The sequence below is a fragment of the Hyaena hyaena genome, unplaced genomic scaffold, assembly GCF_003009895.1.
Source record: "Hyaena hyaena isolate Hyena2069 unplaced genomic scaffold, ASM300989v1 scaffold_510, whole genome shotgun sequence".
NCBI lineage: Eukaryota > Metazoa > Chordata > Mammalia > Carnivora > Hyaenidae > Hyaena > Hyaena hyaena.
Window position 1 is genome coordinate 755,916 of NW_024081141.1, and position 10,473 is coordinate 766,388.

Consider the following 10,473-nt stretch of genomic DNA (forward strand, 5'->3'; position numbering starts at 1 on the left):
AGAAGGCATGGACTTTGGGTTAAGATGGCTGTGTCGCTTTTTAGGAGTTTGGTCAAATTATTTATCCTTAGGAACTGGGTGGTTTTCAAACGATTTGGAAGCAACGTGGAGAAAATATCTACTGTGGGCTTTGGCATATAATAAACATTTCACTTTTCCCAAGTTTCAGCAGGTTCCCAAAAGGGTGCAGGGCAATAATGGGGCAAGGACTGGATCAGTATGAGACAGAGAGCATTTTATTGGACTAGGAGATTTGTAGGAGGCGTTGGCGCTGGGCCAGGGTGGCACGGGCCATGCTCAAGGCACCCTCTCGGGTGTGGTGCCCACCAATGAAGCCACTGGTGTGGACAAAGATGCAGCCAGGAATCCCACTGACCTGGTCCAGGGCCTCATCCCGAAGTCCCCGCCAGGGTTCTGGCAGGGGCAGCCTGTAAGTAAGCAGAAAGCGGAAGTTGGTGGGAGCAAATGCAGGCCTCGAGGAGCAGAGAGCGGTGGCACAGAAGAGGCCCAGCCTAGCAGCCCCCGCTGCTAAAGGGCTGAAACAAGCCTGCAGGGCGGTCCTTTAAGGGCCTTACCGGCTCTGGAATGAGTGGGGCTCCTTGGGCACACACTGTACCCGCCACTGTCCAGCCTGGTCAGTGTAGATAACAAAGGTGATGGTCGCCGGGGGTGACATCCCAGATTCCAGGTGGTAGAGGTGATCCTTCCAGGGGCATCCACCTTTTGCCAGTTCTACTATCTCTCCACTTGGGTCCACCTGAAAGGAGGTGTGGCTGGAAGCGGGAGCCCCGCCGACCAGCAGCTGGCCAGCAGTCACTAATCTGTGAACCACAGTGCCTCCTCCCAGGCCTGTACCTGGAATCGCTGGGCCAGGGCCTCTTCCACCAAGGCCCGGGCTGGCAGCCAGCTATGCTGGTAGAAGTCTACTCTCTGCAGAAACTCCTCGCGAACCAGATCCATCGCACGCTTGAACCCGGCCTGGGAATCGGAGCCAGAACCATGGTGCCAGCCTCAACTTTTGACTTTGCTAGGACTGGAAGAGGCAGCCACTCTCATTTCCTCCCCCAAAATACTTACGTGCCTCACAGTCCCTTCCCCCGAGGCTCTCCTTACCTCCGTGTCTTGGTTGGGCTGGTTCCATGTAGGGTTAAGCCGAGCAACCCGGGCACTCAGTGTGGTGGTTAGCGCGTATCTAGGCTCTCCCTCCTCCCACTGGGAGATCCCATTGTCCACCGCATCCACCTCCTCCACGAAGTTCTCGTACATCTAAGGCAGCAGCAGGAGAAATGCTGAGGGCACCTACCACTTGCATAAAGGTGTCTAGGTCTCAAAGTCTGTGCACGCACCGTTTCATTTAATTTTTCCAACAGTCCCATTAGACCTCTCAATGTTCACTGGATGAACAACGGGGGAACTGGGGAATTCAGCAGCTTAAGGTCAGGCTAACCGTGCTGGGGGCTGGTATTCAGATCATCTGACTTCTAATCCAGCACTCCCTCCACTACCCTGCAGAGCATGAATCAAGGCCAATGTGTGTGGGGTGGGGGCTGCTGACTTCAGAACAAGGAAGGTCTCAAGTTCCACGAGGGGACCTGTGGGAGTGGACGGATCTCTGGCTGAGAGCAGGTGAGTCTCTGGGTGGGTTAAGTAGGCTATTCAGTGACCTGGTCAATGAAGTACACAGGGGTGTGGCCAAACACAAGTCAGGTGGGAGAGAGAGTGCTGGGTGAGACACAGGAGCTGGGATGTGGTCCCTGGGAAGCCCAGGCTGTGTCACGCGGTGGGAACAGAACAGCAGCTGTATCTCTGGAGCCTGTGGAAGTGGCAGGACAGCGCCTCAAGAGTCTGGGGGTAGAAACAATAGGCTACAACACCAACGCGTTTGCGGTTTGCAGAAAAGCACTGTTTTTGGGGAGAGCCGAGAAAAACTATGCCAGCACCTCTTGGTCTGGGCCCCAACACGATGCTCAGTTAAAACTTGGCGTAACCTACTGTAATCACTGAGAAACCCCTCAGCAGAAGGAAGACTGACCCACGCAGTCTAAAACCAGTATTCCTAAAGCTCTAATCCAGCCATTCATTATTTCTTCACTTGTTTGGCTCATGCTCCTGCTGTGTCACAGGGGCACATGACAGGCAAACTGAGACAGAGTGAACTCAACGGCCTCTGCAAAAATCAGAGTTGCCTAAATCTGAAGTTTGACTTATTTTTTTTAATTTACTTATTTTGAGAGAGAGAGTGTGTGTACATGCATGAGTTGGGGAGGGGAAGAGAGAGCAAAAAAGAAGCCCAAGTAGGCTCTAAGATCAGTGCAGAATGCAACTCGACATTCAGTCTCTCAAACCATGAGATCATGCCCTGAGACAAAATCAACAGTCCACCGCCCACCTGACTGAGCCACTCGGGCGCTCCTGAAAAGTTTGACTTGTGAACTTCATAGGAGTGGGGCCAAGTAGATGTCCTCAGAATCCCTGTTTGATGTGACGTGCGCGCCAGGACGAGTGGCCCCATTCCTTCCCCACAGCAGGAATGTGTTGAGCTGCTTGCAGGGGATGCGGATGGATCCTGTAGATGTTTTCATAATCCGACCCCTTCCAGCTGAGCTTCCCAATTCATGCGTCCAAGATCTGCTCCCTCCCCCCTCAGGGCAGCCAGAACCTCTAAGCCTTATACTCCCAAAGGTCCCAAATCCTAAATCCCAAACATAAGCAGCCTCCTCTATTGCCAAGTTGTGCAACGATTGCCTATGCATGTTGGGTCAAGAAAAGGACCAGGAAATGCTGCTTTATGGTTTCCAAAGCCCTTCCCCAAACACCACCTCATTCTCACAACCCCCCCAGGATAGAGACGGGAGAGCCTAACCATCTCCTTGTGAGATGAGCCTGAAGGAGAGGGTGCTGGGCTAGCTCTGGGCCAGGAATCTTGACCGGAGGCCCAGTCCCAGCTGGTGGAGATACATATACGGGTCATCTCTGTCCTTGGATCCCCACCTTGTCATAGATGGTGTCCACCGTGCTGTCCTCTTCGTCAGCGCCCAGCAGTTGGGCCAGCAGCTTGTGCCCGAAGTGCAGATAAACGAGTCCCGCACTGCTCAGCTTTGTCTGCCATGGCTTCCCAGGCGACAGGGAGCTCATGGTCTCTGTGAAAGACCTGAGGAGCACAAAGAGGCGGGGCTGAGGCACAGCTGCCTCAGTAAACCCAGTGTGCGCGTGCGCAGGCACAAGTGGGTGAGGACGCTGGAGCTGGGAGGACAAAGCCCAGCTGTGAAGGCTTCAGCTTTTTCTTGGGGTTCAACATGGACCTCAGCCTGGGGTCCCCATTCATGCATGCATTCAACAATAGTTTACTGAATGCTTATACATGTCAGGTATTGTGTTTTAGACATTAGGGATTAAAAAAAAAGACCTAAGACAATGTCCCTGCCTTCAAGTTCATCTACTAAAGGCAGACAAGCACACAAACAACTAAGTGAATGCTCTAGCTACATTATAAACAAATATAAGGGGGGAGGAGGAAGGAGTGTGTTCAGGCTAAAAGATGAACTAGTAGGTGTCGCCAGCCAGACAAAAGGTGAAGGAGAAAAGGCATTCCCGGCAGATGGAACAGCATGTAGAAAGGCTAAGAGCCAGATGTTTTCATGGAACTGCAGGAAAGGCGGCTTGGATGTGAGGAGCGGCAAAAAATAAGCTGAAAGAGTCAGCAGGGCCAGGTCGTGGCAGGCCCCATCTGCCATATCCTGGAGCTTGGACTTGATCTGTAGGTAGTGGGGAGCCACCGAGAGACTTTAAGCGGGCAAGTGCTTGTAGAGCCCTGTGCCAGCCAGCACACAGAGACAAATGCAAGATTACCTGCAGCGCTGGAGGTGAGTGAGGACGGCAGGAATCTGAATTCTCAGTAGCACAGAGAATAGGGAAAAGGTAGGACAGTTCTTGGGGAAAGAGAAACCACAGCTGTAATTTCTAACTATCCGTTCATCATAAGTTTTTTGTTTCAGTGTTCTTTATTATTAGTGAGTAAATGCAAAAATAGTTATAAAATGCCTAAAATTACCAACAAACAGTAACTCCCTCAGATAAAAGTTCAAGAAGCAGCAAACCTAAATTGTTGATAGAAACAGACGTGCTGAACTACACAGAACAAAGGCATGATGGACACAAAATTAAGGATGCTGCTTGCTTCTGGGACACAGGGGGATGGGCGGGGAAGAAGTACTTGGGCACAGACACAAAGGTAATGGTAATGTTCTAGTTCTTAGGTTGGGAGACTGGTTCTTGGGTGTGCATTACAGGTTTTATATTCCAAAAATGTATATTCTTTCATGTATCAAATACTTCATCATTTAAAAAAAAAAGTGTATATAAAATCAGAAAAAATTAGTCAATACTGTCAAAGGCCACAAAGAGGTCAGGTAAAGTGAGCCCTTCAGCCAGCAACCTGAGTTTGGTGTTGAGGTCACTGGTGCCCTTTCCATGAGCACTGCCAGGGGAGAGACTGGGAGAGGACCGGCTAAATGAATGAATGGAATGACCTGGAAGGAAGGTGGAGGGAGGGTCGGCTCTTCTTTTGAAGACAGGCTTGGAAGGGAGGGTAGGAGATGAGGCTATAAATACCATGAGGGTTCCCACATTCATTTATGAATGTAGTATGAACACTTAGAAACGAAGTGAGAGGGGCATTCACTTTCAAATGTCCCCTCTGTAAAGACAGCTTTCATATTATTATTCCCTTCTAATCTTATACTCTAACAAACTTTTGCCTGCTGCTTTAAAAAAAAAAAAAAAAAACCGAGGGAGAGAAGTACTTAAAGAGAATGAAAATAAAACATCCTCATAATCTCTCCGCGATCACCACTTTAAACAGTGCGGTGCATATGAGGGAGGGTTTTGTTTTTCGTTCACTTCTTTGACTTCCAGACGGGAGACGGCAGGACAGAGTGTTAGGTTGCAGGCAAAAAGCAGCAGAAGCGCGGGGGTTGTCGAGAACGGTGGTCTCGACCCCGAGGAAGAAGCAGTAACATCCGGAAAGGGGCGAACAGAAGGGAGTGAGTTTCCTGAGCTGGAAGGAGGGAGCTGAGGATGCCCGGGAGTGGGAATCTGAGGGCGGGCCCGCAGGAAAGGCTCAATTTCCTTAGAAAAGCGGGAGGCAGGAGGGAGCTGGAGGAGGCAGGGGCCTGAGGAGAGGGGAAGGGGGCTGGACTGGTCCTGCGGACAGCGGGCTAGCCTCGGAAAAGAAAGATTTCCCAGGGGAAGAGTGTCAAATGAAGCGGAAGACCACGCACGTCTAAGCTGTCACCAACCACGGGCAAGGACTGATCAGAGCTGGGGGACCGGCAGAGGGAAGGCGGCCAGTCGGGAGGGGCGAGAGGCGGGCCCGGGAGCCGGGCGAGGCGCGAGGCCAGGGGGACGGCTGCAGGCCCACGGGACTCGGGAGTCCGCCGGCAAGGATAGGGCGGTTCCCTCCGGCGACACGGGGCGGAACCCCGCGGCGGACAGCTGCCTTGGAGCAGAGGGGCGCCCCAGTCAAGGGAGGTCAAGAAACGGTATCTGGCAGCTCACCTCTGGTGATGGTCATATCGGTGTCTCTGCGGGTCGTACTCGCCACCCACGTCTACCACGATGTCACAGGCAGCCAGTTTTTCGGGGTCCCGGGTCCGCACGATCTCTGCGTCCTGCGAGGGACAGGGGAGGTGAGGGGAAGGCCGGGGGCGCGGCCCACCCCGGAGGCGCTTTCAGCCGGCCGTACCCGGTACTCGGGCAGCAGGCGCAGCAGGGCGCACGCCAGGGCCTCATCGCAGTGAAAAGTGCCGTTGTGCGTCCCGATGCGCGGTGGCGCCATGCGGCTGCCGCGGGCTCGCTTGGACGGCGGGGCGGGCTCCAGGCTGAGCGTCCGGGGCCCGGCCCGGAGGGCGGGCGGACGCAGCAGCAGCAGCCGCCGCCGAAGGCGAGGGAGAAGACCGCGCAGGAAGTGGTGGCCCATGCGGCCTCCCTCTGGAAAGGGATTGGGGGGGGGGGGGGGGGGGGGGGGGGGGGGGGGGGGTCGCCGACCCGGAAGAGGAAGCGTCCGCGCAGCTCCACTTCCGCTGGGCCGTTCCCATGGCAACCGCCGCAAAAAAAAAAAAACAGCGCCGTGTAGGGCTTCTCCCCAACTCCCCCGCCCAAGGCCCAGGGCGGAGCCTCCGAGATAAGCACTGCCTCACCCCTACAGAGCTGGCTCTGGGGAGGGGCACAGCGACTAGACCATGGCCCTCCAGGCTCACCACCAATCCTTTGCTCAATGCAAGAAAAGACCAATATTCTGCCCAGCCGGCACATTTATTAGCATGAAAACACCAGACCCCTCTCTTCCTTGACCCCAGGAAGCCACGCCCACAAAGTCCCAGGCTCCTTGAAGCAGGGTCCATCGGCCCCATTTCTGAAACAAGCTCTCAGGCCTTGGCAGTAGCCTGAGCTGCCCCCAGGGCTGTAAGCTGCTGAATCTTCTGGCTCATCATCTCCATGACAGCTGCGGAAACAAAGAAGAGTCAGACCCCCGTGTGGAGCGAGACGGGAGAACCCACAGTTCAGTTCAGGAAACGTGAGGAAAAAATCAAGGACAGGTAGAGAACCAAGTACAGTTCATAAAACTTTAAACACAGTGATTCACTGGGGGACGCACACATACTGAGAGTCTACCGTGGTCAGCAAAGATGATAACCACTGGGACATAAAGATGAACAAAATGAACAAAATACAGTATTAAATGCTTCAAACAACGAGAAAATTACTCTGTGGACAAGAGTTTTGCCTTCAGAAGAAGCGCTCTCAATCCTGATTGTAACAGAAATACGTGGGGAGCTTTTAAACAAACACTGGCCCCCAGAATCCCCACATCCCCAGGCTGACTTAACTGGTTTGGGCTGTACTCCGGCTTCCTTTATAAACTTCCTGGGTGATTCTAATGTCTAGCCAGGGTTGCAAGGGCTAGTCCTTAGTTCCGGCTGTATTTCTTTCCTAGGTGTTCATTTACCCGTATCATTCTCCCATCCCCCATTAAAGAGGAACTTGCCACAAAAAAAAAAAAAAAAAAAAAATAGGATTTCCTTCTTCTAAAATTCTCAAGCACCCAACCCAGGAATCTACAGTGAGTATGTAATGCACAGAATCTAGAGAATGCTACATATGGACATCAAAGAGAAGGGCATGGCTTCAATCTGGAGAAGGGGACATCCCCAGTTCATTCCATGTTCGTTATGGAGGTAGAAAGGGTGAAGAGGTGGCCCAGGCCAAGCTTACCCTGTTTCATGGCATGCTTCTCCTGCAGGGCTGGCTGGATTTTCTCCATCTGTTTGGTGAGGAAGTCGATCTTCCTCTTGAAAAAGTCCTTGGCATCCTCAGCTGTCTGCAAGGGCAGAGTGAATGGCTAAGGGGAGGCCCGATGTTGTACTCTAGCTCTTCCCCTAAACTTCCTGTCCCTGCTCAGAGGGGCATCCACGTGGTTACTTCCACTCACCTTTTCTACATAGTAGCCTGTTCCCACATCGATGAGGACATGTTCCACATCATGTAGCTTCCCAGGGACATACATCTGAGAAGCAAGGATTAAGGGAAAACTAGCCCAGCGGGAGTCATGATTCCTTGTCAGCTAACCTGCTTGGCCTTCTTTTCTAAAAAGCTACAAGGCTCAAGGACTGAAGAATCTGGAAGCCTCAGAACAATGCCTAGCCACTCCAGATGGGGAGGGACAGAGAACTCGGTGCCTTATGGAGAAAATGGCATATGCTGGAAACACCCTCCTTCCCTGATCCCATCTCCCATTCTCCATGCAGTTCTCAGAATTCTTCCCACCAGCCTTTCCAGAAGGACTGCATACAGTATTTTCCTACTGCTGTGGAGTCGTAAAAGTGAAAAGCTGGCCTCAGGGCACCTGGGTGGTTCAGTCAGTTAAGTGTCCAACTTCAGCTCAGGTCATGATCTCATGGTTCATGGGTTTGAGCCCCTGCATGAGACTCTGTGCTGACAGCTAGAGCCTGGAGCCTGCTTTGGATCCTGTGTCTCCCTCTCTCTCTCTCTGCCCCTCCCCTGCTCAGGCGCACGCGCTCTCGCTCTCTTTCAAAAATAAAACATTAAAAAAAAAAAGCCAGACCACTTTCCCTTAACAGCCCCAATCACAAAATCACTAGCTAATTCCTAATGGACTCAATGGTACGTGGCCAATCGCTACTACACTACTTCTGTTGTTTTCTTTGCAGCCTGTCAGTTCTCAGCTTACAGGTGCCCTATTGTCATAACTCACTCATTCAAGTAAAACAATGCAGATTTCTTAGTAACAACAGTTTGGAAATAGCCACTGGTAAGCCAACATTGAGGATTCATACACAGAGCCGACCCCCTTGTTTCTATATCCTGCTATTCTTCTATCGTCTATGTCTTCTAAGTTATTAGTAAAAGTGTAAACACACCCGTTTTGCCTTCATATTAGAGGATATTCTCAAAACAGCAAAGGGAAATAATCACACCTTAATTCTACATATGGCTTGGTGCTCACAAAGCATTAGCTGGGGGGCAGCTGGGGGGCTCAGTCGGTTAAGCGTCCGACTTCGGCTCAGGTCATGATCTCACGGTTTGTGGGTTCAAGGCCTCATCGAGCTCTGTGCTGAGGAATAGCTCAGAGCCTGGAGCCCGTTTCAGATTCTGTGTCTCCCTCTCTCTCTGACCCTCCCCTGTTCACGCTGTCTCGATCTCAAAAATAAATAAAACTTAAAAAAAAAAGCATTAGCTGGATGTTGGCCCCAGGTTAGGAGAGGTACAAAGTGTGTAAAATAAGAGTGTTCTCAGAATCATGAAGACACGCTGGAGTAATCGAAACTTATCCCATCCTTTCCCCCCACCCTTCTCCGGAAGACTGGTGAGAGACAAAGAGAGGGCAGGGTGGTAGTTTCTGTGGAAAGGATACAGAACTCGTCAGTGGGACGAGTAATTCTTTCCCTGTGAAAGCAATTAAGACAAACATCTGGGGAAGGGTAAGACGTTAAAGGGAGTTGCAGTGGGGCACAGCGCAGAGATAGCAAGAAAAGAACGGAAACGGGACAAAGGGAGCAGAGGAGTGTCCTGTACATTTCGACTCTCGGCAGGCAACATGCAAAGTGCTCGTGTAGCGGTATACAATACGTGGTGGATTGCTATCTCTTCTCAGGTAAGGACAACTAGATTAGAAGGCGGGGCGAGAGTAGCCGGCTCACCACATCCCCCATGTCGCCTTCACGCGCCTACCCCATACCCTCGTTGTTCTTGTTCAGCACGTTCAGACAGTCCTTGGCTTCCACGTACTTGGTCTGTACCACCTTGAGCTGGGCAATGGACGTGGACAAGAACTCCACTTCCTGCGGAGGACGGGAGACCGGGTCAGTCTGGGTGCTGGAGAGAGAGGAAAGCACTGCCGCAGAGGGGGCTGGTCCTGGGATGGCGTGGGGGTTTCGCAGGGGAAGGCGAGCATCCCAAAGAGGAGAGGAATGGGGGCGAGGGAGTACGCGTGGGCAGAAGGGATGTGAGGCGGGGAAGGGGTGTCGGCCGCCCGTCCCCACCTGGTCCAGCTGGTTCTTGAGCATCTCTAGCTGTGGCAGGTTCAGCTCGGTGATGTTAACTGACTGCGCCATGTTGGGAAGGAGGACTAACGAAGCGGAAGCCGGCTGGGCGAGCAACGCTCTAGCCGCCCCCTGCGCATCTCGATGGATGCGCCTGGAGGCCTCGCTGCGCCGAACATCTCTATGATCCTCCATCCCGGAAGAGAGGGGCTGGAGTCTTTAACTTTAATGGGAGAGAGTGGCCTATGATTTTCACAAAACCTCACCCGCCTCTTATAGTAAAATTGTTGCAAGCAGGCCTCCTACCCTCGAGGAACTTAATGAAAATCTTAAAAATATCCAGTTAGTAATAATATTGCAAAGTAATATATGCTACTCCACGTGGGTAGTATAAGCATAGTGAATGACAGGTAAGGAAGGAGGCTGGTGCTTTGGGATCACAAAGGGTCTGGTGATGGAGAGAATAAGGAGACACGTTATCAACTAATAAGTACAGTACAAGGTTTATTAACCAAAACGATGTTTTACCATGTGTTAGATGTGAGGGATACACGAAAGTGGAAGATAATGTGCTTCTGAGGAATTTAACAATCTAGTTGGTGAGAGAAAGAACATAAATAGCAGAATTCCAGAGAATCTACTGCTGACGTGCACGGCCCTGACAAGTGTAACAGGCATGTGTGGGGAGAGAACAAGAGCCTCTAGTATCCACTTGGAGCCAGACAGAGCAGCTGAGGCGTTAAAGCTAGTGTTACTCCCAAGATACCTGAGCGCAGAAAGAGGACATACATGATGGTACCTGGCCAAGACACTCTCAATGGGTCTATTTTCCACCCTTCCTGAAGCCTCTGTCTCGACTTATAACAGTTTTCTTTTCTTTTCTTTCTTTTTTATTTTTTTGCCGGGGGTGGGG

The 10,473-nt window shown here is 51.8% G+C and overlaps 2 protein-coding genes across 2 annotated transcripts; both read right to left on the minus strand.

Annotated features, from left to right (window-relative positions):
• Window positions 1-214: 214 nt before the first annotated feature.
• On the minus strand, window positions 215-6,000 carry MYG1 (MYG1 exonuclease). Its single transcript, XM_039255096.1, has 7 exons — window positions 5,744-6,000; window positions 5,557-5,669; window positions 2,992-3,151; window positions 1,114-1,266; window positions 856-978; window positions 576-757; window positions 215-428 (listed from the first exon to the last, which is right to left on the minus strand). Exons 1-7 carry the CDS (start codon window positions 5,975-5,977, stop codon window positions 245-247), a joined length of 1,149 nt encoding a protein of 382 aa, XP_039111027.1. The 5' UTR covers window positions 5,978-6,000; the 3' UTR covers window positions 215-244.
• A 293-nt stretch (window positions 6,001-6,293) lies between these two features.
• Window positions 6,294-9,670, minus strand: PFDN5 (prefoldin subunit 5). The gene is made up of 6 exons (XM_039255068.1): window positions 9,561-9,670; window positions 9,257-9,359; window positions 8,933-8,964; window positions 7,490-7,564; window positions 7,273-7,378; window positions 6,294-6,502 (listed from the first exon to the last, which is right to left on the minus strand). The coding sequence occupies exons 1-6, from the start codon at window positions 9,630-9,632 to the stop codon at window positions 6,426-6,428; spliced, it is 465 nt and encodes a 154-aa protein (XP_039110999.1). The 5' UTR covers window positions 9,633-9,670; the 3' UTR covers window positions 6,294-6,425.
• Between the last annotated feature and the right edge of the window lie 803 nt (window positions 9,671-10,473).

What these genes read in the sequence shown, in the direction of transcription:
- MYG1 (XM_039255096.1), bottom strand. Translation starts at nt 5,977, where the DNA reads ATGGGCCACCACTTCCTGCGCGGTCTTCTCCCTCGCCTTCGGCGGCGG. An exon ending in GCCTGCTGCCCGAGTACCGG is followed by an intron (nt 5,670 to 5,743) that starts GTACGGCCGGCT and finishes TGTCCCTCGCAG; the next exon opens with GACGCAGAGATCGTGCGGAC. An exon ending in AGCCCAACCAAGACACGGAG is followed by an intron (nt 979 to 1,113) that starts GTAAGGAGAGCC and finishes TCCGATTCCCAG; the next exon opens with GCCGGGTTCAAGCGTGCGAT.
- PFDN5 (XM_039255068.1), bottom strand. Translation starts at nt 9,632, where the DNA reads ATGGCGCAGTCAGTTAACATCACCGAGCTGAACCTGCCACAGCTAGAG. An exon ending in GCTGAACAAGAACAACGAGG is followed by an intron (nt 8,965 to 9,256) that starts GTATGGGGTAGG and finishes TTGCTTTCACAG; the next exon opens with GGAAAGAATTACTCGTCCCA. An exon ending in TCGTCCCACTGACGAGTTCT is followed by an intron (nt 7,565 to 8,932) that starts GTATCCTTTCCA and finishes CTTGCTTCTCAG; the next exon opens with ATGTATGTCCCTGGGAAGCT.